The sequence below is a fragment of the Parasteatoda tepidariorum genome, chromosome 1, assembly GCF_982258835.1.
Source record: "Parasteatoda tepidariorum strain Cologne lab strain chromosome 1, Ptep-v5.0, whole genome shotgun sequence".
Classification (NCBI taxonomy): Eukaryota; Metazoa; Arthropoda; class Arachnida; order Araneae; family Theridiidae; genus Parasteatoda; species Parasteatoda tepidariorum.
The window spans coordinates 82426235-82451662 of NC_141755.1; the positions used below are offsets into that span (position 1 = coordinate 82426235).

Genomic DNA, 25428 nt, shown 5'->3' on the forward strand with positions numbered 1-25428 from the left:
GCGTATAGTCAGTCCGTAGCGTATGAAAACGTCATTCGTTTTCATACGCTAAATTTCATGATTTTTGACAATTGTCAAAAACAAACAAAAGGTTTTTTTTTTTAGACATGACGGTTAAAACAAAATAAAACCGTCGATTGTCAAAAACTTTCCAACCCTGCCGGATGATATTTTTTTAAAGTGCTTAAAAATATTTTTTGAGTTCTTGAAAAGTGCTTAAATCGTGCTTATTTTTTGTTGAATAATTTGGCTACGCACCCTGACTTGTTTTAAGTGACTGTGCGCATTACAATTATAAATTATCATGGCATCTAGCATAAAGCATAAATTTTATGAACTAAAAATATTGCTTTACAGCTTTATAAAATAATTTTATGATACCTTTCCCATATGATCTTGTTTCCCATGTTAGTTATATTTCCCATATTTGGACTAGAATCATCCAAGAAAAAAAAAGAATAATTATGATTTGTGTTATTGCATCTATGTGACGTGCATAACTATTGCACCACATCACACATCTTCGACTTGGAATGAAATAATTTACATTTGATGCTCATTATAAATATATACTTCCTGAAAGAAAATAGTTCTTAAAATTGGATGAGGCGCAACCAAATCAACTCCTTTTTAGGAAGAATTGTCTTTTTAGTGTGTGTTATTTTGGCAATCACACATTAAATTAAAACAGTCAAAAGTTCACAAATGTTACTGAACAACACCGTCTCGAGATTGGCAATCTCTTCTGTGAGATATCACTTTCGTTTCATCTTGTGTTTTTTTTTTTAAAGACTTCATGTCTTGGCTCTTCGTACTTTTGATTTCAATGTGTGTTCTGGGCGATCCAATCTAAATACTGCGATACTCTGGTGTAAACGCCTGGATATCCAGGTGAAGCGCATTTTGTGCCGAATGAAACGATCCCAACTATTGTCCATTCTCTGGAATTATTTGGGACCATAAGAGGACTACCAGAATCACCCTATAAGAAAAATTTTCGTTAATTTGCATGATAATGTTTATCAAATTAATTTATATATACAGAGTGATCCTATGAAGTGTGAGATTTAGAACGTTTTATAATGCTAACATATGGCATGAAATCTGAATTGTGAACGTAGTTAATATTACTCGATGATGTAAAACTGCATTTGCTTCAAGAATATGACAATGGTAATTGAGAAAATATTACAAAAATAGTGATAACTCTCCTAATAGGCAATCGCAAAGCTCTAATACGCCATCTAGGGAGATGACCTGTTCCATGCCTTTGACCCATCCTTCCCCTCCTCTTTTCAGTTGTATAGGAATGTACTAAGATATTTTTCCTTTTCTTTTCGATCGCCAATAATAAGTCGATCCCAATAAAATTTGAATATGTTGACGAAAAAGAGTTGCTAAGTAAAACCGCAATATGTAAATTAGTGGCGTTGCAGTGGAATTACGTCATCTGCGATGAACATAAAATTGTATGTTTGATCACAAGTCTGCGAATTTCCTTGTGCTTCTGACATTAGAAATTGGAGATAGCCGATTTGTAGCAATGACCTTCAGGCAACATTTGTCGGAAGTACAGCCATGGAAATGTATAGGAAGACTAGAAGCAATACAAAGTCAGATAGAAGTGGCCAGGTGGCTAAATATAATTCCTACTATGTTTCATAGACTTTGACTGACAACAATTTCTAACCACATATTCGGCATCCAGGAGGTTCAGCTAAAGATAGCAAATGCTACGACGAGCGTCGATGGCCGATATTTATGGTTATGTGCATAAAGAAATAGAACTGCAACTACGAGTCAGCTCAGATCCTCTCTTAGTGCAGTCATCGGAAGAATGGTGTCGACGTCTTCTGTGAGTAGAAGGCTTCGCGAACGTGGCTTGTTTGCTTAGCAGCCAACCATTTGCGTGCCATTTTCGTCATGCCATGGACGGGAACGTTTGAGGTGGGTATAGCAACATGCCCACTGGACGATTGATCAACGGTGGGTTTCTTCTTTTGGGTAATTTTTAACAAATTAAAAATTACTCAATAGAAGACAAAAGTGATCCCACAGCAATCATGGCTGCCATGATTATTGAAAGTAAAAAATAAATTAGAAAAAGTCACGTGAACAGAAACTACTCAGTGATTGTTCAAAATTTGCTTCGGCACAATAGCAAAATAATTCTTATCGAACTGACTGATCGATGTAATAGACACTCCAGTCTTATAAACAGCATTACGCATTCTAAAATTCGAAAATCGGGCAATTATATACTTACACAGAGGACAATCTCTACCTTCGCGTTAAATTTTGTAAGTATAAGGGTCACAGTTTACCCATAGTTACATCCGTACACACCAAAACTCGTATTGTTTTTAAGCAGTGTATTTTAATAGTTGATACCTGGCAAGCATCTTTTCCACCTTCATTGTAACCGGCACAAATGAAGTTACTGGTTATGGGTTGATAGTACCTCTTGTCACAGTCCTTATTTTCCCAAATTGGCATTGATACTTGTTGCATAGATCCAGTACCTCGAGTGCCTGTAAAAGCAATAATTGCTGCATAAGTTTCAGAACATGATTCTTTTTTTTTATTAATTAGATTGAATAAAAGTTACAATAATGAAAATGAAAATTTTTTTAATCAAATATAAAGAGCAGTTTTTGTATTTGTGTAGTTGAATTCCATGTACCAGTAGTAGAATTCCGAGCGTAACAGAGGGGAAATCACACAGGTATTTTATCTTAAAAAATGTATTAAACATATGTGAAAACAAAAAATTGTGCAATAATATGTTACTTTAAGGTGCAATGTTTAATTAAATGGCATGATATTTCCCTGTAACTATTTGTCAAATTTGCAAAATGTCCCCTCTGTCACATTGCATTTTTTTAAGTTAATAAAAATGTGTAAGCAATTTAAAAAATCTTATAATAATTTATTTTACCTTGAAATGTGATAATTTAAAAAAATTACAAATAATGTTTAGGATGTTCCAAATCACAGAATATAGTGGAAATAACAGTGCATGTCAAAAATGTAGGATTTTCTTTGTCCCCTTTGTTACGGACGCTTTTAATTACCAGGCAATTAAATTATGAGGCTCTTTTATTGTTTTATGCATTTAAATTAAACATTGCACCTTAAAGTAGCATATTATAGCACAATTTTTTGTTTTCACAAATATTTAATAAATTTTTCAGGATAAAATACCTGTGCGATTTCCCCTCTGTTACACTTGGAATTCTACTATATGTTTCTGCAAGGATTAAAATAAATTTATTTGAACATAATTAATTAAAATTTTAAAAATCACATTAGATATAGATTTATTTAAAAAAAAATTTCAATGACAGGCTTTTTATTTTATTTAGTTTCCTCTTTGGAACTTGATATTTAAAGAGTTAATAAACTGTTACTGTTACATTCTATTTAACTCGTTTTCATTTCTGCCTCCTAAAAAAGAATGTCGCAATCAAATTTTTGACCTCTTTCCGAAAAGCTAGAGTGTTTAAATTTCAACTGAAGCTCATTACAAGATGTTAATACGAATTTTAGTAATTTCTTAACTGTTACAATCAAAATTTATAGCCAAATAGAATTCATTGTAAATTGAAGTTATCCACCTTCCTCTGATTTCCTTCAGGGCTCGAATTTCAACTGAAGCTTCGTGCTGGATCACAGTATAATTTCAATCGTTTCCTGACCACAATTATTGAATTTATAGCCAAAATTAAGTGCGTTAATTAAAACAGAGAAGTAATGAAGATTAATTTATATCCAAGCTAATCAGAAGAAAGGAACTCTTTGGGCTCGCGCGATCAAGGTAGGTAGGTACTTTATTTACGTCACACTAGAGCTGCAGAATGGGCTATTGTCGACGGTCTGGGAAGCATCCCAAAGGATAATCCGAAGACATGTCATCGCAATTTTGATCCTCTGCAGAGGGGATAGTTCCACTGCTTTAGTAACCCGACGATTTGCGCGAGAAGTCGAGCACTTTAACGATAGAACAGTTTAACGAGAACCGATACCGCGCAGTCTCAGTCCCTAAGCAGGCTGATCAAAGTGGTCACCCACCCGCTTATTGGTCGCAGTCAGTGATGCTTGACTTCGGTGTTTTACTGGGAACTGTGTCTTTGCAATCAGACGCGATCAAGGTAGAAGAACAATCATCCTAATACTAGAGTAAAAAGTAGCGATAAATGGAAACTTTAGAGTGAAATAATCTTTTCCTTCTTTTAAAAAACGTGGTTTTAAAGAACTTCTATTGTGTCATAAAATGAAAAACTGGTATATAATATTTAGCGCACCTACTTTATTACCATAAATTTGAATAATAAAACAAAATTAAACTCAGTTCATACCATAATGCATAGCTCCCCATCCAACCACTGTTGCCATTTGTCCCACCAGTGATTTACCAGTTCTTGAACTTGAGGATGGTAGGCAAATAGCTTGAATGTAATCTGAAAATTTCACCGGACGAGCTAATTTAACCAAACCTATGTCATTATAAAAACCATTTCTTTGAAACTGTGGATGAGGCCTCAAATCTGCAACGCCATGCTCTTGAATTCCAGCACCATTTGAGTTCAGTAAATGGTGTTCGCCCAATCTTACCACCATTTGTCTTGCACTGTATCTATAAGAAAGGAAATAATTGCAAAAATGAATTTGATTTTAAATATTTATTCCTAACTATACCGCTTTCGCCTAAACTTTGAATGTTACATTACAGAGCTGGAGTACTATTAACATTAGCTATAAGCGAAAAAATATATTAAGAGCTAAACTTGCGTAATCTTAAGTTATCTTGTCATAATTAATTTTCATTTGGATATTTTAAAAATTTCTTGTCAGTATTTGAAATTTCATGGCTCTAGTATTGTCTGAGCTCCCTCTAAATTTTAAATCAGTAATGGAAGCGGAAGAGAATTTGCAAGGAAATGTTTCTCCCGTGGTATTGTGTCCTCGTAAAATTTTAAGTGTTTCACATAAAGTCTAATTTACCATGGAAAATTTATTCGAAAAAACACATCTTAACAAAAGAATCTGATTCTAGAAAATGAGACGTGATGGCTCAGGAGATAGAGCGTTCGCCTTCCAATGAGGTGAACCGAGTTCGAATCCCAGCGATGGCTGGTCGATACGAATTCCGCATCCGGCTTGCACCGACCATAGTGCTGACGTAAAATGTCCTCAGTGATAGACGAATCATGGGTTACAGTTCTCTTGCCGTCAGGCTAAGGAGGTTTTAGTGGTTCTCCTGTCCATGTAACGCAAATGCGGCTTAGTTCCATCAAAAAGTCCCCCACGAAGGTAAGTTCCTCCCAATATTCGATACAGGAGTCCCCTTGTCTTCTGGATTGGGTTCAAAATTACAAGGCTATGGAGTTAAACATTAGTAGCCGTGAACCCAAAACGCCGGTTATAAAATAAAATTCTAGACATTGAAAATGGTTTAGATAATGTGAGATTCAGAGATTTAAAGTAATATCATTTAAAAATAATCAAGCTTTTATATCTTAAAAATATTTACTTATATCCCCTTCTGTCAGATAAACAATGGGCTGCTGTCAATATATACAAGTTGTTGATGAGCGAACCACCACACCAGTATTCTTTACCCCTAGCTGTCATTATAAACAGGGCAGCCTAGAATATAGAATATAAAGTTAATCCATAGCAGTTTATCCATAGTTAATCCATAGCAATTTACTCAAAAAATTCTTAAGTAGAGAAGTGTTATATTTATTAATTTACTTATAGTATAATACATATTTTTTTTAAACTGTAGATCTAGTTAGTTTTTTTTTAATTCTAGGTGGGAATAAAAAATTTGCTGAAAGCTTTCAGTGCCAATAAAGGTATCGAAAGTTTGATCATATTGATGAAAGTAAAAAGTTTTTGAACTGAAACCAAAAAGACATCGATTTTAAACAAATGTATTTTTCATTTCAATTTAAATGGAATGCATACCCAAGTCAAATTTTTGATGGTTTTCCATTGATGAACCAACATAATTCTGATGGTAACCATTAATAATTCCATCATGAACCAATGTATTTTTGATTGTAAACAACATAAGTAACTATTACCCTAATGTAGGAGTTCGGACTGATTAATGATGATCCAACACAAGAATAGCAACTTGTTTTGATGGTTTGCTCATGTTGACCATCAGAAATTTCCATCATAGTTTCTTAGAAATCAAATGTTGGAGCAATCATGAGTCACCATCTCCCAAATGTAGGATTTCGGACTGATTTTTCATTTTCCAACATTAAGAAACAAAACAAACTGTTTTTATGGTATGATGTTTTGATGGCTGTTGAACGAACTATAATTATAATTAAACCATCAGGAAAATGCATTGTTGTACCATAATGGACCATCACGAATTTCCATCATAGTATCTTGGAAATCAAATGTTGGAACAATCATGAACAGCTATCATCCCTAGCGTTAGAATTTGGACTGATTTAAATTGATGATCCAACATAAAAAGCGAAATTGTTTTGATGGTATATTCCTGAGAATTAACAAGAATTCCCATTAAACCACCATGGAAATGTATAGTTGGAACCATCATGGACCGTAACGGATCATCAGGGATTGTTGGTGCATGAGAATCAAACTTCTCTTGATGGTTAACCATCATCGTATTAAAGTAGCATCATGGAATGATAGAAATTTGTTGGAATATCAAAACCATGAAAGAATAATGGAAAATGTGTGGTGACCATCAAATGATGTTGGATCATCATGAACCGCACTGAAACCAACATAAACCATCAAAATATTTTGATTGGACCATCAAGAACTTTGACTTGGATGTGTTTAGTTGTCTATTTAAAGCAAATGTTTGAGTCTAATTAAAGAATTGGGGGAATGTTGGAACAGTGGCAGACTGTCCAGTTTCTAACTTGTCTGATAAATGAACTTTCCTGGTGTGAATTCTTCTAATGAGGATATGTAACAAAATTTAGTCATTAATTTGGTTCCTTTGGTTTTCCATTGGTAATACATTCCTCTCCTGGCAATTTACATTGCAGATTTTAGATATAGGTAATGTTAAAATTTTTCTTATATTAGGTTTACAGTATTTTATTCTTACACTTCATTCTCTCTATTTTTTTAATCGATATCATTTGTGATTAGAAGTAAAAGAAAATAACTGAAATGAATTACGATTTACAACCTTAATCACATTACTTATACTATTTTAAATTTAATTATGCTTCTCCCCTGAAAATCAGTATTTGGATCCCTTGTGATATATTACCTCGCACTCAACAAAACTTCTATTTGAAATTGAGATCCACATTTTAAAAACTTCTGTTCTGAAACAGTTTAATATCATACCTCCCTATATGTTCGACGATAACGCAATTTTTGAAAATTGTTATAAGAAGGCCTTATTGGAATAGTTTTCTACTAACTCTATTCATAAGAATAAAAGTACTATTAGCTTAACTTTTACGACCACAGAAGTCATTTCTATATCATTTTGAAGCTAGTACACCTACCGTACAAATAGAAAACGAAAATCTGACTAGATTAGATGAACAAACTCATTAAACTTATGTCTTAAAACGAACCATGAACTAACTTAATGTATTTTAAAATGAACACAAGTGGAGTTGGCTTAGTAGTATTCAAATAAAGCCTTCGGATAAAAATTCTCCTTTTACTTATCCCTTCAATGAATACTGAATGAATAGAGTATACAATTATTCTTTTTTGAAATTCTACAAATATTTTTTAGCAATTCTTTTGAAAATCAAGCAATTCGATTTACAACAGTGGAGTAACCTTTAAGGTTACCTTTATAAGTAATCATTAAACTTAAGTAATTATGTAAAGATGAAAATTAAACTTATTATTAGATTGTCATAGTAATCATATCAAAATTGAAATATTTTTTATTACTGGCCCAAATATTCTGATAGCTTGAATATTTGCTTACCATCCATGGCCACTGTCCAGGATAACTTTCATGCCCTCCCACAACTCGGGCGTTCCTGCCACCGATGCCGCAAGTTCCTGAAAATATTTAAGTTAAAAAAATAAAATATTGTTTAATATTGTTAAACATTGTTTGGGAGTAAAAATCATTCATTCATTATGAAATCTCATATGGTTTTAATTCATTTATTTTGGAATTGTTGTTATGCATATTGATCGCTTGTGTTTATTGATAGATATACTACATTGTATATCATGAGAAGTAGTAAATCAAGTAGCAACGTTGTAAAGTATAAGACTAACGATAATTTTCATCCAATGGGAATCTAATTTACTAACAACAGGAACAAATAATAATTAAATTAGCAAAGAATCTTTAATATATATGGCCAACTCATACCTGTCTAAGAAATATCTAACTTCTGGTCGTATTACTTAATTAAACTGCTATCGTCTTAGATCAGGTGTAACCAACCTTTTTAAGGAGAGTACTACAGTTTGAAAAATAAAAATTATGCACACCACTCCAAGCTTTTCTAAAGTTTTTAAAAAATATAAAAATGTGGAAAATGTAATCTGTGAAATTTTTATGCAAATAGTGTTTTTAGCCTATATAAATATGAGTAGTGAAGATTTTAAAAAAATGTAGTAAATAAAACATACGTAAAAACTTAGGCTTCGTTGTTAATAAATTTTTTTTAACGGTTTAGTCAATTAGGTTATACATTAAACAAAAAACAGAAAACATTTAATTCTAAATAATTATTAAACAGTAGGCATTTAATTCATGTTTTATAAATTTCGATAATGTTCCTAAAAAGGACAATTTTTTTCCCTTTCAAATTGCTTTATTTTTTCAACGTGTTTTCGGATGTTACTGATAAAACTTGGTCATGCCACGTTGTGAAAACTTGTAATTCGTGTCAGCTATCCATAAATTTGTAGATAAATTGCTTTTGACTTACTTGCTAATTACAGATGTATATTTTAACTAAACAGTACCATAAAAATATATTAAAAATGTTCCTAAAAAAAGACATTGTATAAAGTATAAAGTATGGGTGTGGCAGAAGTCGAATTCTTATCCATAGATGGCGCCACAGGAAAACAAGAACAATCGCACCCCTTTCCTTAAAATGGCCTACTATACTATCTACCAATAAGTATTTGGACATCTATGCAAATGAATGGTGTTTCACCTGGTATGGATTGGGACCTTTCATGGTAAGCTCAACGCCGATGCTTACTGCACTATTTTGGATGATAACAGGGCTCGAAAAACCGCCCGTCCTCGGCGGTGAAAAATTCCCGGCGGACAATGAATTCCTCGAATCCGACGTCCGCGCGGACGGCCATTTTCCCGTTAATGTTCGTGATACATTTTCAATTTTTGTTATCTTACAAGAGTCTAGATTAGCGCCTCACTTCTAAAATGACCCTCTAATCTAGAAATCCTGTTAATTCCTTCGTCAGACCAAATGCAGCAGAATGACCCACAATACAGCAACATGGTGGAATTAATGTTTTCTCCGTCTGGGAGGACTGCAGCGGTTGAAAGGGGCTTTTCAGCGATGAACTTACAAAAAAAAAACATTACGTACTGGTCTTAAACAAGAAGCGTTAAACGCAATTAAGAACATCTACCTAAATGGAAAACCCCTTTCAGATTTCTGTGCAGAAACCTCTGTAAATCATTGGCTTGATTGTGGAATAGGCAAACGTCATATTTGATTCATTTAAAAAACGCATTAACCTCGGATAAACTGAAATTCCAGATAACTTGACCTTTGTCATTTAAATTATTTCATGAAATAAATAAATTATTTCTTAAAAGAAATACTAGGTTACAATTGGTAACCTAGTATTTCTTTTATTACTGTATAATGTAATCCTAGTAACTACTAATTCATTGTGCAATTTATATAAATGTTTGTAATAAATAAGAGAAAATTATATTTTTATTCATTTAGAAGCTACGGGTTAGTTTCAAAGGAAGACGGGTGCATTGTTGGACCAGCCGTCCTCGGGGACGGGTAAAATTTCCCAGTTTTTTCGAGCCCTGGATGATAATGTGCTTCCTACGTTGTGGCAGTTTTACGGGTTGGACTCCTGTTACTTCCAGGGCGACAATGCCAGCTGTCATGTTGCGAGGGTCACTAAGGCTTGGTATGGTGCCAATGGGGTTAATCGAATGGACTGGCCTGCCTAGAGGCCAGACTTGAACCCTATCGTGAACCTCTGGGACGAGTTGGATCGCCGAATTAAAGGGTGTACTACCCGTCCAAAATCGGAGAAGGAACTTACTACGTGTCTTCTCCAAGACGAGTGGAATAAAATATCACTAGGCGTCACACAAGGACGTGCGGAAAGTATGCCCCGGAGGGTTCACGCTGTAATTGCCTCTCGTGGAGGCTCTACCAACTATTGGTTATGAATAAAGTTTGTTTTTCTTTTCAATCACACGTGTCCAAATACTTATTGGTAGATAGTGTATAACAACAGCAGCAAAAAATACATCAATATAATTTAAGCTAAATGCATTTATTGAGTTTTCGTTAAAAAGGGCAGTAAATGTTGCACAAATTAGAACATATAAATAAAGAGTAATTTTTCAGTATTAATTTTTTTGAATTGAAACAAAAAAAAACAAGCAACTTATGAGTTAAATGTATTTTTTGTTAATATTTTTAGGTAATGATATTGAATGTTGGAAAAAGGAATAAAAAAAATAAACGTAATTACGTTGATATCGGTATGATTTCTTACCCGATAGATCTGAATTAGATGCCGTTAGGTCAAACGGTTGATTGTCGAAAGGCGGTTTATAACCTACGATGTTATCAGGCTTGCTGTATGTGATGTAGTGCAAAGGTTGAGATTCTATGATGCTGGAAATGTATGTATCCATAGCGTTGCCGCTAGAATTGAGACTACTTATTAATGAATTACTTGTCGTAGGTAATGTAGTTTCTGGTGGGATGGTGGAATTTTCCGTAGTCGTGGAAGCTGTTGTGGTGCTGAGAGTTGGTACGTTCTGTAAGGAAAAAATTTTCGAAAATTATTTATTGAATTTCGTCAAGAATACAGAAGTGATGGTAGTACCATTTTTCTGGGTTACTAATTAAGGTAAAAAGATTGCACAGCAGATTGTGCATCACTGACTAACCAGTTGGCATGAGAGCATTAAAAGTAAATGTAAAGTCGTTCTAAAGTGGAGGCATTTAGAAGAAAACAACACTCTAAAATGCGATTTGTAATGGCAGAAGTTAAACGTAATGCGAACATAAACAGGAAAATGTTTTTATTTATGGCAAACACTGCAGTAGCCAAACGGCTTTAAGAAAATAGTGCAAAATTTTTCATAAACAGCTCAATCAAAATCTGATTAGCGCACCATAGACGATGCATTTGATTTTTAGGACTGAAAGATTTAATAGAAAAATAAACTTTACTGGTTTAGAGTGATTTGCATTAACAGAAAATTGTACAAATTTTATTTGTCTTATAATTATATAATTGCTTAATTATAATCATATAAATACGTCACATAACTATAATTATATCATATCGTTATAATTATTTAAGATTTCTGTTTGTTATTAATTTAAAATAATAGCAAAACTATAAATAAATATATGAAAGGTCACGTTAGTTTCAGAAAAATTATATTAGTCATAGTTACTGGAAATTTTAATGAACTTATTCAGCAATTGACAAGAATAAGCTATATAAATGTTTATTAAGCAAATGATATTTATTAAACTGATGATGCAAAATAACTTTCCCCATTCAAAAAGCTAACTTGACTTTAGACTGACTATTTTGATATAAACAGTTTTCTCTTATCGCGATAGAAAATTTTTAGCTAACTTTTTAACTTAATACTGGCTACATAGGCTGTCCTCCCTTAACGCAAGAAATATTTTCATCAGAAAACTCTATTTAAAAAAAAAAAAAAAAAAAACGAAATGTCGGTAGTTTTTAACAATCCACATGCTAACTCATTATAGTACTGAGTACATAGACAACCTTCTCCTTACTCGATTAATACCTTTTAAAAGAAAATTCTATTTCTTTTTTTGTAACAAAATGGTGGTAATTTTTAACATTCCATGTGCTAACTTATTACTGCACTGATTACATAGACAGCCTCCTCCCAGCGCAATAAATACCTTTTATAATAAAATTATATTTTTTAAAAAAACGAAATAGTGGTAATTTCGTTTTTTTAATTATTTTAATCCATGTGCTAACTTATTACTGTACTAACTACACAGATCTCCTAACGCAATTAATACTTTCGATAACAAAACTTTTTTTAAAAACGAAATAGTGGTAATTTTGAACATTCCATGTGCTATAACTTATTACTGTACTTACTACACAGATCTCCTAACGCAATTAATACCTTCGATAAAAAAAAATTTTTGAAAACGAAATAGTGGTAATTTGGAACATTCCATGTGCTAACTAATTACTGTACTGACTGCGCAGACAGCCTCCTCCTAACGCAATTAATACCTTTTATAACAAAATTCTATTTCTTAAAAAACGAAAATGGTGTCGATTATTATCATTCTATGTGTTAAATCAACTTATACAGATTACATAGACAGTTTTCTCCTAACACGATAAATATTTTTTCTTTTTTTGTTTTTAAAAAGAATTCCATTTTTTTTTAAAAAAAGAAGAAAAAAAAAGAAATGGCAGAGTCAGGGAATGATGCAGAACTTTTTTTTCTCTCTCTCTCTCTAGGTCAATTTCACTGATATTTTAGAAATAAGTATGACAGATGAATAGGTGATAGAAAGAGAAACACCAGAAGTGACCCAGAAATACGAGCTGATATATTTTAACACTTTCATTCGTTGAATAACGGAACACGCATAGAACAAAATGTTGACATCCAACGGACCAAAACGAGAACATCCATTCCGTACCATTCGAACACCTAATCACATCATTCTGCTTGAAAGCTTCCGCTTTTCAAAACCAGTTAAATAATTTTTTAATTTACTTTAGATAAATAATCTTTAAGTGAGAATTCTTTTGTCCGTCCAAACTGTTTGGTCAATAATATAAATTTATTGTAAGGATAAATTAAAGGCAAAAATAGACCTTCGATTGTATTATACTATAGACCAGGGATTGTATTATACTACTTAACAGAAATTAAGTCGCCGAAGATGCTTCAACTTATTTCTTTAAGTTGTAAAGTACAGAAATTAAGTTTTTATAAAGACAGGAAATTTAATAATAGCAATAAGAATACTATTAAATATTTAATTCATAATTATAAAATAATAATTAATTCACATATAACCCACTTTTTACCAATTGCTTTCAGATGCAAAGTAACTGAGCTATACGACGGATTATAATATAAATAATATAATAGGGCTTTCGCAGGTTTTTGGAAATTTTTAAGAATTTTAGTAAAACTGGAACAAATCTTGAAATACAAAAATATTTAGTGACCACCACAAAATATTATATTTTAAATATTTATAAATCTAAACTATTGATCATATTTTTAAGAAAAAATTTCTTTCTCGTAAATATTTAAAATTTAGAAATTTAAATGCATTGTTTGTTGATAAAATTTAAGGAGATTTTTTTATATATTTCCATTTTTAACATTTAAAAGGAAACCTCTAAAAGTAATGATTATTGATCAAATTTCCGAGGAATGCTTCCTGCATGTTTATCCTTTAATTTTAAAATTTTATATCAATGACCTTGGTTTCCAACCAAGATCATTGATGAAGGTAATATGCTAATAAGCTTAACAAAGTTACATGGAACTGTGCGTTTCACAGTAATTATTAACTTCCATGTTATATTTGGACGGGGATAATCTGGAACTAACCTCCGTTTCGCTGTAAAAAAAAATAAATCCACAAGTCTACTATAAATTTTTTTTTACACCAGGTAAGGTATCTTCTTTATTTTTGAATCTAACCACATACCAGAGTTGAACAAAAATGTAATCGATTGCATTTTTCGATTACAGTAATCAATTACTTGTAATCATGATTACAAGATAACTTAATTTTGTTTACGACTGTAATCGTTATTACAACAAACAATTACAGTAATCAATTACTTGTAATCGCGATTACAACTTTGATTACAGCTGTAATCGCGATTGCAATAGTCGATTACAGTAATCAATTACTTGTAATCGCGACTACAACTTTCAAAAATTTTGATTACAGCTGTAATCATGATTACAATATTGATTACAGTAATCAATTACTTGTAATCTTGATTACAGCTGTAATAAAAATTTTGATTACAATTTTAATCATGATTCCAAGTAATTGCGATTACAAGTAATTACAACAAAAACGATTACAACAAAAACGACAACGTAATCATGATTACAATTAATCAAAATATATGATTTCATGTAATCATGATTACATGTAATCTTGATTACAAGTAATTGTGATTACTTGTAATCATATTACACAATTACAAATAATTACAATTGCATACTATATACAAATACATCATGTATGTATGGGGATACATATTTTTATGTACGTAGAATGTACGCATGCAATCGTAAGTGTAATCGGCGGCCAACTCTGCCATATACACGTTCAAGAGCTTTTTAAGAGCGTTTCATTAGCTTACGAATTCCTTCTGTTTAAATCTCAGCTGCCCGCGATTTTAAGCAACTTGTTACAGCAATTAGAAATTTCTCATCATCAGCGAAGTGCTGAGCTCCGAACTATTTCTCCAATGCAGTGGCAATCAAAAGGAATCAAATCAGGTCGGTAGAGAGCGGTAAATAAACACGTCCCATTTGATTTGGTGCAAAAGATCTTGTATTCCCTAACCACTTTGAGGATTCAGCATGAATGTTCGGTCGGTAGAGAGCGGTAAATAAACACGTCCCATTTGATTTGGTGCAAAAGATCTTGTATTCCCTAACCACTTTGAGGATTCAGCATGAATGTTCATTCTTCCTTCTTTAGAACATTTGAACTTCGAAGCAATACACCATATATTTCATGCCACATACGATACAAAATTTTATCGATACAGTTTTACCGTATACGAGTATATTTTGTGCCGTATAGGATGTCTGACACTGGCCATTTCTTTTCTCTCTCACTCATCGTACTTTACATTGAAGAACTTTTAAAAACAGTTCACGTTATCACGTTATAATCAGCAAACAAGCTGTAAGACAATACTTTACACAAGGATAGTGTTAAAAGCGAGGAACTAGATCATTTATTTGAAAACGACAACAAATTAAAAGCGAGGAACTAGATCATTTATTTGAAAACGACAATAAATTAAAAAGCAATAACCATTGATCTAGTTACGCCATTGATGTTTTTTCTGTTTTGATCTTTGGTATGATGTTCTTTTTTGTTAGCACTGTTATGTTTAAAATCCAAGTAATCGCTAGTAATTAAAAGTTGTTAAGTTTTTTAGCGTTGGTACTGGCAGTTTTTTTAAAAAATAGAGTTGTGTTTTAATCAGTTCTAGTTCGTGTTTTAACAGTTAGTTCGGAATTGCAGATGTACTGATGGCTTGATGTAGCAATGGTTGCACATCATCCATTACCACTTATACGACAACAGAGTATAGTTTCTGATAGTTCCGTCCATAATTATATGTCGATTTTTTGCGCTCTGCTAAACGAATTAGTACTATTTCTCCATTAAATTCGCTGTTCAGTACATATTTTTTCCAATGATTTTAAATAATTTAGTTTTATTTTAGAGACACGTCTTTAAAGCGAAAAACAAAAGAAACACGTTAACAGCTTTAGAAATTGTAATTTGATAACGTAGTCAGCTTATGCCACCTCTTTCACATTGAGTTAATCTGATGTAACCTATAAAAACTAATTAATTTTTAAAGAACTTGCAATAAACTCATGAGAGCTATAACACTGCAAAAATCACTGATGTTATCTTTTTTTTTTAAGTGTGTATGCAATTTAATTTTTAAGAACTGTGATTTTTAAAGCAATTAAAAAATTCCATTTTTCGAACATCTCTTCCAAACTATCTTATTGGAAATTTATGTTTTAATATCGTAAGTACCTAACCTTTCCCGTGCTTCGAACTGTTAGTATGCCTGATTTAATTGCTCTCGGTTGGATGGTTTATAAGTCTATAAGGGACAGGCATTCATTTTTATATTCATTATGTATAGTAGACATGGCATTCTAGTGGAAAGTTTAATAATATTTAGAGTAAGAAACAGTTAGGAAAATTAAATTAAGGGGCATCATTTTTCTTAGGAATTGGTTGAATATAAATATGATGAATGGTTAATGACTCTATAAAGGGCAGGCATTCATTTTTATGTTCATTATGCATAGTAGATATGGCATTCTAGTGAACAGTTTAATAATATTTAGAGTATGAAACAGTTGGGAAAATTAAACTGAGGGGCGTCATAAATATGATGAACATGGTTTATGAGTCTATAAAGGACAGGCATTCATTTTCATGTTCATTATGCATAGTAGATATGGCATTCTAGTGGACAGTTTAATAATATTTAGAGTAAGAAACAGTTGGGAAAATTAAACTAAGGGACATCATTTTTCTTAAGAATTGTTTGAATATAAATATGATGAATATGGTTTATGAGTCTATAAAGGACAGGCATTCATTTTTATGTTCATTATGTATAGTAGATATGGCATTCTAGTGGACAGTTTAATAATATTTAGAGTAAGAAACAGTTGGGAAAATTAAACTAAGGGACATCATTTTTCTTAAGCATTGTTTGAATATAAATTAGATAAGGGAAAAAATTATGTTTCTTTTTAGTAACCTTATTATGTAGCTACAAAAATATGAGCAATATACATGCATTTCATTGTGCCTTTTAATCAATATATTGAAAATTTACTTTAATTGTCTAACTATAAGGTTAGAGAGAGGAGGCAGAAGTGAAATTTTACACATTCAAATTGAACTGTTTAGTTAAAAATTTAATGATTTTAAAAAAATGCTAATAAAAAGTTTTAAAAGTTTAAGAAATAAAAGAAAATCTTTGTAAGAAAAATAAATCTAATGAAGGCAGAGGACATAAATTCCTTATTTTCTGGAAATTAGCCAATATACTTAACCCAGAAGTTATCTTGCTTATTCCAGAGTTAAGCTCGAAAATATAAGGCCATGTTACTGCCTTAAAATTACATTCATGGCGGTTCGGTTATAAAATTCAGAAATGAATAAATAAATAGATGAAATATAGAAAACAAAGAAAAAAGACCGATCGCCATATTGAAAGAAGTTATATATATATATATATATATATATATATATATATATATATATATATATATATATATATATATATATATATATATATATATATATATATATATATATATATATATATATATATATATATATATATATATATATATATATATATATATATATATATATATATATATATATATTATATAATTTAATTATTATTGGAATTTTGTTTCCTAAAATTAAAAAATTCTGCCTATTTTAAAAAATTCTGCCTTTTGTTAAAAAACTGCCCAGTGCACGGAGGAAAAAAGAATGGTCAAAACTACCAAAATAAGATATAATTTATCGTGTTTCTGCCTCTGTGGGAACACCAGAAAGCTCGGTAATTCTTACCGATGTGTTTTGGTAATGATTTTGGTAAAATAAACAATAAAATATTACTTTATAATGTGTGACAAAATTTGGTAAACGTGGTACAATTTGGTAATTTTTTTCATGATACCTGAGAGCATTACATATAAACTATTCGATTAAATTTGTTTTTCAGTTTTGTATTTTTTACTGCATGTGTGGTAATAAGAACTATGATTTTGAAAAACAGACTTTCTGGTAAAACATTACTATAAGAACGTAAAAATTACCAAATGAATATTTTGAATACCGTATATTTCGGTTTCATTAGCCAGAAAAGCCATTGCCATACAACATGTTAATTTTAGCAGAATTTTTTTCTCTCTGTTTGTAGTTTGCTTTCATTTGTAATTTTTAAGAAGAAGTAGTACTTAAAAATATTATGAATGTCTTTTTAAATACATTAAATTCAAAAAAATACATATAACCTAATGTTGGATAAAGGTGATCGATTAACACCAATCAATTCAGAGAAGAAGCAATCACGAATCTTGATTTCCTTGACAAATATTTATTTACCGAAAGTATAATTCTATCTTTCCGTCTCTATACGTCTTACAAATACTTTCAGAATTAACTCATAAATTATAATTGATAAAAAAGAATACTAAATTTGGAACAGCTCTAAGTTTACTTTCTCATTTGGAAAACATTTGCAACAGAAACTGAATATTAACTACTAAAATAGGAAACCTTTATGTTTTGAAGTTTTCACGACTAAGAAATAACTGTGCTGTTAAAAATGAATTAAGAGGAAAATTAATCTATAAGAAGACAAACACTAAGGAAATATTTTTTTATAAATAATTATGCTAAGTTTCGTAGTTGATTTCCCTTTCAAAAAATGTCTCTTTTAATTTACCAACGAATGGACTTACAATACATGCAATTAACTAAAAACCGAATCTTGCGGCAACACTGTTCCAAATGGTATAGACTACCTGAAAAGTACTTACTAATAAATTTTGAAAAATTTAATAAATTTTCAGTTTATTTCTGCATCATGTAACACTAAATCAAAATTACTTCATTTGCTAGATTCAAATAAAAAAATTATTAATCAAATTTATATGGAATATTTTAATTAAAATGTTTAATATGTAACTAAAATGTTATCTTTTCGAAATAACATCGTAAAAATATCAAAATTAATAGATAATAATTACTAAATAATAGATAATATCAAACTTATGACACATTTTGGGAAGTTAAAAATGTTTTTAAAACTTAAGGCGAGCTCTTAAGTTTAGGCTGCGTAAGTTTCAAAGAATTTTTCCTCCTCAAAATTTAATTTTTTATCAACCAAAGTTGATAAAAAAAAAACAATTTTTAGAGCATTAATAATTTTATCATTTTTCAATCATAAATAAGGAAACAAATTATAACGAAATATGTTTTAATATCATTTTCCTGGAATTTAAACAAAACATTTAAATTTAAAAATAAAAACTGAAATATAACTAGCATTATTTAGCGTTATATGTTGGAATAATCTACCGATGTTTTTGTTACAATACTCTTAATACGAATATAAATATTGCACTACTCTTAATCTTTACAAATTTATTTTTGTTTATTTAAAATCAAAATTCAAAAAGGTCACGAAATTAAAATTTGACACATTGGTGCTTTTAAATTTCTGAGGTAAAGGTTTAGAATAGGACGCCCTTCTAATTTTGGCAATTTTTCAAGTTATTGCAAAAAATAAGAAAAATGACTTAAAAGAGAGATTTTCGAATAGTAAGAAATCACCATGAAAATAATAGGAAAATGAAAGATATGTACAGTAAAAGCTCCCAGTTCTAGGGCTAACCAAGGGACACACTATTCTACACTCTAACCACATATTCTATATCTGCTACCTTTCCATATTTAACATGAATTTTCCTATTTAACTCTAATTATAATTAGCAATAATAATTTATTTAATTCATATTTCGAAAAACTAAAAAGATCAAATAAATAAAAAATTACATTTTATGCCATAGAAGATTTAATTAACACTGAATTTTAAATTTGGGTGTAAACGCAATTTTTGTCTGTTATTAGGCTAATTTATTTCACAAAAGTTTTTCTAATGATTGATCATACTGTAAATAGGAATAAAATACCTAATTGGCTAATCAACAGTCGCGTTTATATTTGACAAGGGTTTCGCAGACGATATTTTCGTCTCATAAGACGTACATGCACAAAAACAGATTTTGTTTTTCTTGCATCATTGCCTGACACTTCTTCAAATTACCAAGGTTAGTTTTAAAAATTCGTGTTTTTTTCTTCATTTCCAAACGATACATTTATTGACTTTTGCGGTGATTAAACCAAACGATTTTTCTTCGATTGTTTCATTTATCATACTGATTTTAATATTAATTTGGCAACAAAATGAAAAGTAGATTCCAAGTTTGTTCCATTTCAAAAGCTAGGCAACTGAAACTTTTATATAACAATATGCAAGTGTTATGTAAGTATGTTTTTTTTTAAAATCTAGCTTTAAATTTAACTTAACTTAAATCAAAGATATTAGAAAAATTTTAATATTAGATCTAATTCTTTTACAAACTAAAAAAAATATTTGTCGAAAACTCGTTTTATATATTAAGTAATAATGCATGTGAAATATTTAGAATATAAAATATTTAAATTATTGTATTATATAGCATTTGCATGTAAACTATTTAAAATATAGTACATAGCCCAAATGATTTTATTGCTTTTATAGGAAGTTATGGCTTGTATATAATTCTGTTTCATGTTACTCAGAGATACAAACGATAAAAAAGGGAAAACTTTAGAGAAAATTCGTAACATTTGCAATGCAGTTCAAGAACATAATCCGTGAAACGCCATTATTACTTCATAAATTATAAATGTGTCCACTTACTTGCACTTAAAAAAAATTGTTCAATTTCGTAAAAAGTCACATAAATGTTGGGACAAATAGTGCCATAGCGTAAAAAAATTTAATTGTATGTCATTTATTTATAAGCCTATTAGAATTCATTATATTTTTAAAATAAAGAAATTGACAAATTAGATGAAAAAATGCGATTAAATTTTATGTTGAAAAATACAATCAATTTTTTTCTGTTGACTAATAAATAATTTTCTGTTTAATATAACTGGGTTTTTTTGTGGTAAGAATTTCAGTTTCGAGGACTCGTGTGTGCTCTTCTAACTGTCTTACAATATATTGCATGAAGGGAATGAAGCATTTGTAACAAAATTTTAAGTATTTGTTATAAAATTTTTGTTAAAAAAAGTATTTGTTGGAAAAAAATTCATACATTTCAGCAATATCTATTAGTTTATTTAAAAATGTTCACCAATGCAACCAAAATTACCATTTAGTAATAAATTTCAAGATTTTGATGGCAATATCTTTTACCAGATAGAATGCAATTGATCTTATAATCTGTTTATCACACTTTTTATATGTTTTATTTAAAATGGCGGTACTGAGTGTTGATAGGAGTTAGATTTCAGTTAATTATTCTTTTCCTGATACATTTCTCAATACATAAAAAACATGTATGAAAAAGGGGCATGGACGAGGCTTTCAAGTGTGTTAAATGTACTTTACAGATTTTGCCACGATTTTATATAATGTGTAATAGCATTTATTTAATTATTTTTTGTTTTGTTTCACTTAGGCTCAGCGAAATGAAACTTGAACGAAATGTCAGTAATGAAGAAATGTCAGTAAGTGCAACTTAAACTTCTAACATAAAACTATAATAATTTTGAAATGCTGATTCAAAATATGTTATTTATTTTGAGATCAACTTAATGGTTCCTAAATTATTTGCCACTCTTTTTTGAAAGAAAATTTTATGTTGCATTTAATCGAACAAAAATACTCTTTCTATGATGTTATAATGGCGTATATATATATATATATATATATATATATATATATATATATATATATATATATATATATATATATATATATATATACATCATATTCGATATTTCGTCTCTGAATAGTTCTAATGAAAACTAGTTAAATGCTAACGAGAGATCAACTTTTTTTTAAAAAAAATCTTTTCTATTGATTTCAGATGTAAACAATCTTATTTGTGTAGTTTTAATGTTTTAAAAATTTAATTTTAAGCAGCATGATAACAAATTAGTATTGTTCTGGTCATTTTTCAATAAAATCATTACCAAAATAATACAATAAAAAATACGTACTTTTAGTAGATGTTTCATTAAAGCAAGAAAACAATGTAAAATTTTGCCATATTATAGTAATTTTTACAGTATTTAGTTTTCTTAGTGTATGTTTTTAGAAGATACATTTCCCCCCCCCCCCTCTAAAATGTGAATATAACATTCCGTGCCTTGCTGTTACGATTGAAATTAAAAGAGAGAGAGAGAGAATAAAGTTATTAGTTGAAGTAAGAGGGTTTTTAAATATTAGGTTAATGGAAAGTTTCTTCCGCACTGATTGCTCACTGAAAGAAATGTCTCAGAATAAATCATTTCTGTCGAAAAAAAACTCTTATAATCGAAAAAACGTACCTGTTTTGATTTTGATTGATAAATGTAAATTTTATTTGGCAAAACGCAAAACTTTCACAGGGAAGTTCTTCAAATGTATAAACTCTGCAACTAATCATTACAGAATAAAAAAGTTCCCGTTTTACTTGTAATTTGTAAAAAAATAGGGTTATGCCATTTCAATGCGTTAAAATTTAAATGTGAAATTTTTTGATTCGCTTAATTGGCTAGACAGTGCACTGTATTGTATTAATAAAGATACATAATTACTAAATATATCCCAATTCAACATCAATGTAGGGAAATGCATTTGCTTAAAAACCTATATCTATAAAATGAAGTTCCTATTTTATTAGTTTATTTCAGAATATGATTATTTTTGACATTTTAAAGTCATTTTGCAAGCATGTTATTTCAAAAAAGTTTAGTCAGTTTGAAGTGGCCCTTTTATTTCATAAAGTGTCAAAAACCGATATTGGCACAGATGCATCATTTTAAATAAATAAATTGTTAAAAAAAAGCTTTAATTATCATGAATACTTGCAGTATTGAATTCAGAACTGATTAAAACCATCAAAACCCTAAAATGGTAGTAACGAAACCATTATGCAAGAGAATTTTTTCAGCATATTTCCATCATTAATTTGGTATGTAGAAAATAAACAAATATGATTATAGACTTAAACATAGAATTAACAATAATTATATAACAGTATAGCTTATTAAGCGGAAGAAAAAGATTTTTGTATTCATTTGTCTTTTATTGTTAGAATTTCAAATGAGATTATTTTCTCAAATAGTAGATTCAATTATATCGAAACTATTTTATAATTCATAGTTTAGTTTTTATTTCACAAAAATTTAATTATTTTGTTTCACTGTTACAATTTGTTAGGCTTTTTTTATAATCTCACAATTGCATAAAATCTTACTTATAGTATCGGATTAACTTATAAGCATAATTTACAAAAGTTAAAATAGTTAAGAAATTGATGTAACAAAATAGGAAAGAATTTTGAAGAATATGAACTTCTAGCAGTAGGTTAGCTTTATAAACTTAAAGTTCAATGTATTTTTTAATAAGTGAATAAATATTTAAAGTTATTTTACTAACATTAGAATGTCTTCTTTAAAGCAACTTTACAGAGCTTTTAGTATATAGTGGTGCATAATTATTATTTATGTAATAAAAATTTGCTTATTTTTCCCAGCATTTTCTTCTCAACGTATTAAAACAAGTTTATTTTTACTTTCAGCCATGTATTACTATATTTATATGAATAAGAAAACTAGTAGTTATAGATACTAGTTCTCTTATTCGTATAAATATAGTATAAGAAAACTAGTATCTAATATTTGACTTTAAACACTACCTGCAATTATTTTTCACTCATTTTAAAGAATGTGAAGATTTTTTAATCAAAAAAAATTATCAGGTATGTACTAAATTAAAACAGTTTTTTTTAAATTTCCCATTTTGAATTGTTTGAATAAATTCATTAAAATATTATGAATTAATATTATAAATATTATAGATACATGTTTAATATAGTTTTCGCTCTAATTTAGCAAACCAAACGGTCTAAGTAAGAAAAAGATTTCCTTATACTTACAACGCTATAATTATAATATTGAAAATTAATTTTATTAATGCATATTCTCTTCGAATTCCTTAAAATAAAATTTTGGCATGAATCTTATTAAGGAATGTATGTTAACCACTAAAGTTTTAGTTTCAGCCAATATTTAATTAATGAACATAAGTTTTCGTAACAAACTAATTATATAAATCATTATTTGGTTCTTGAAATATGTGAATTTATGATTACTTAACTGATATTCAGCTGTTAATTATCAAAAAGTAATTAAATATTCTAAAATATTAAAGTTTAAATAAAGGATTATGTAAAATATGATAATGAAAATTTTAGTAACATGAATTTCGAAACATAAGAAAATGAACTAGACCTTTTCATCACGCGAGGTTAATAGTGAAGCATAAAAAATGATGAAAAATAAACTTCATTATTGAAAAATCATGTGTAATCAAAATTGCAGCGCTTATATAATTTCTGACTTGCTGAAAATTGGGAGAATCAGGGCAAAACGAATAAACTGAAATTTGACCTAATAGAAGACCTATCTTGTTAAACGTACTATTTCGATTAAGCAAAATGAAGTCATCGGAAATGTTAGATTAGTTCGGAAGAATTTTCACAAGCATGAAAAAATTCCTACACATTTTAAAATTACTTAATTACTACACGAAATTTAAAACTTTAACTATAAGCATTTTTCTAACATGTTTAGTCAACATGAATTTTTATTTTAATTTATAAGGAAAAAAAACGAATAAAATTTTATAATCGTATAATGTTTTTAAATTATCCACAGTCAATTTAATGACTAAAATAGCATTTATATATAGGAAATTTATATTTAAAAAAGTTTTAAGATGTTTCAGAAATAAGAAATAAATAAAAATTTTAAGGTTCGAAGAATATTTTTGTAAACGTTAAATACTTGATTCAATATGAAGGATTTATGCATTTTATTTCGAAATTTTCGGCGAAAAATATATGCATATTACGTTATTAAATTTATGCATAATAAACAGTTAACGTTTAATTACATAAATATACATTAAAAATGAAATCTCATTAGCTCACAGAATACAAAACAACTCATTTTCAATTCAGAAAGATTTTCATAGTTTACGTTACATGCTTTAAGAAATGCTTCTTCGATGCAAAATCTAGAGACAATAAAATTTCGGAGTTAACTAAAATGATAGTTATATGGGTTATCAATTTGAAACTATGCATTAATAAGATTTCATATAAAAATGATTCTTGATTGTTTTACTAATCTTTAAAAAACATACTTCGTAAGTTGACATTCATTACACTGATCTTTTAAAATTTCATTTGCTTTATTTATTTTCCCTTTTTACCTTTTGAGAACTACATGCGTTTTTCTGGATATGTTTACCGGCTCTTTACAAAATACGACTCAAAACTTACAACTTCCAGTTTTAAAACCTTTAATATACATTTACTCTTCAATAAAATAAAAGCCAATATGGTTTCAAGAGATTTACAACTGAAAGAGTGCAACCATGCTGATGGGAATGCGCAAATGAGTTATAGAAATAGTTAAGAGTTAATAAATGACTTTTAGTGATGACAAAATATAAACTTTAAAATATATTTGCTAAAACAAAATGACGAGTAGTCTTCACGAGTAGTAATGTTATTATTATTATATATTTTTCTTCATATTTTTACTAAAGCTAGTT

General features: G+C 29.5%; 1 protein-coding gene across 1 annotated transcript in view; it reads right to left on the reverse strand.

Moving 5' to 3' along the window:
• Positions 1-310: 310 nt before the first annotated feature.
• The window catches only part of LOC107447414 (venom protease), a 61929-nt gene continuing 36811 nt past the window's right edge, over positions 311-25428 (reverse strand). The window contains exons 4-9 of the mRNA XM_087156856.1: positions 10729-10996; positions 7964-8040; positions 5534-5649; positions 4359-4636; positions 2392-2531; positions 311-982 (exon numbers count right to left, since the gene is read on the reverse strand). Coding sequence (XP_087012982.1) covers positions 824-982; positions 2392-2531; positions 4359-4636; positions 5534-5649; positions 7964-8040; positions 10729-10996 — 1038 coding nt within the window. The 3' untranslated portion in view covers positions 311-823. The remainder of the gene's footprint in view (positions 983-2391; positions 2532-4358; positions 4637-5533; positions 5650-7963; positions 8041-10728; positions 10997-25428) is intronic.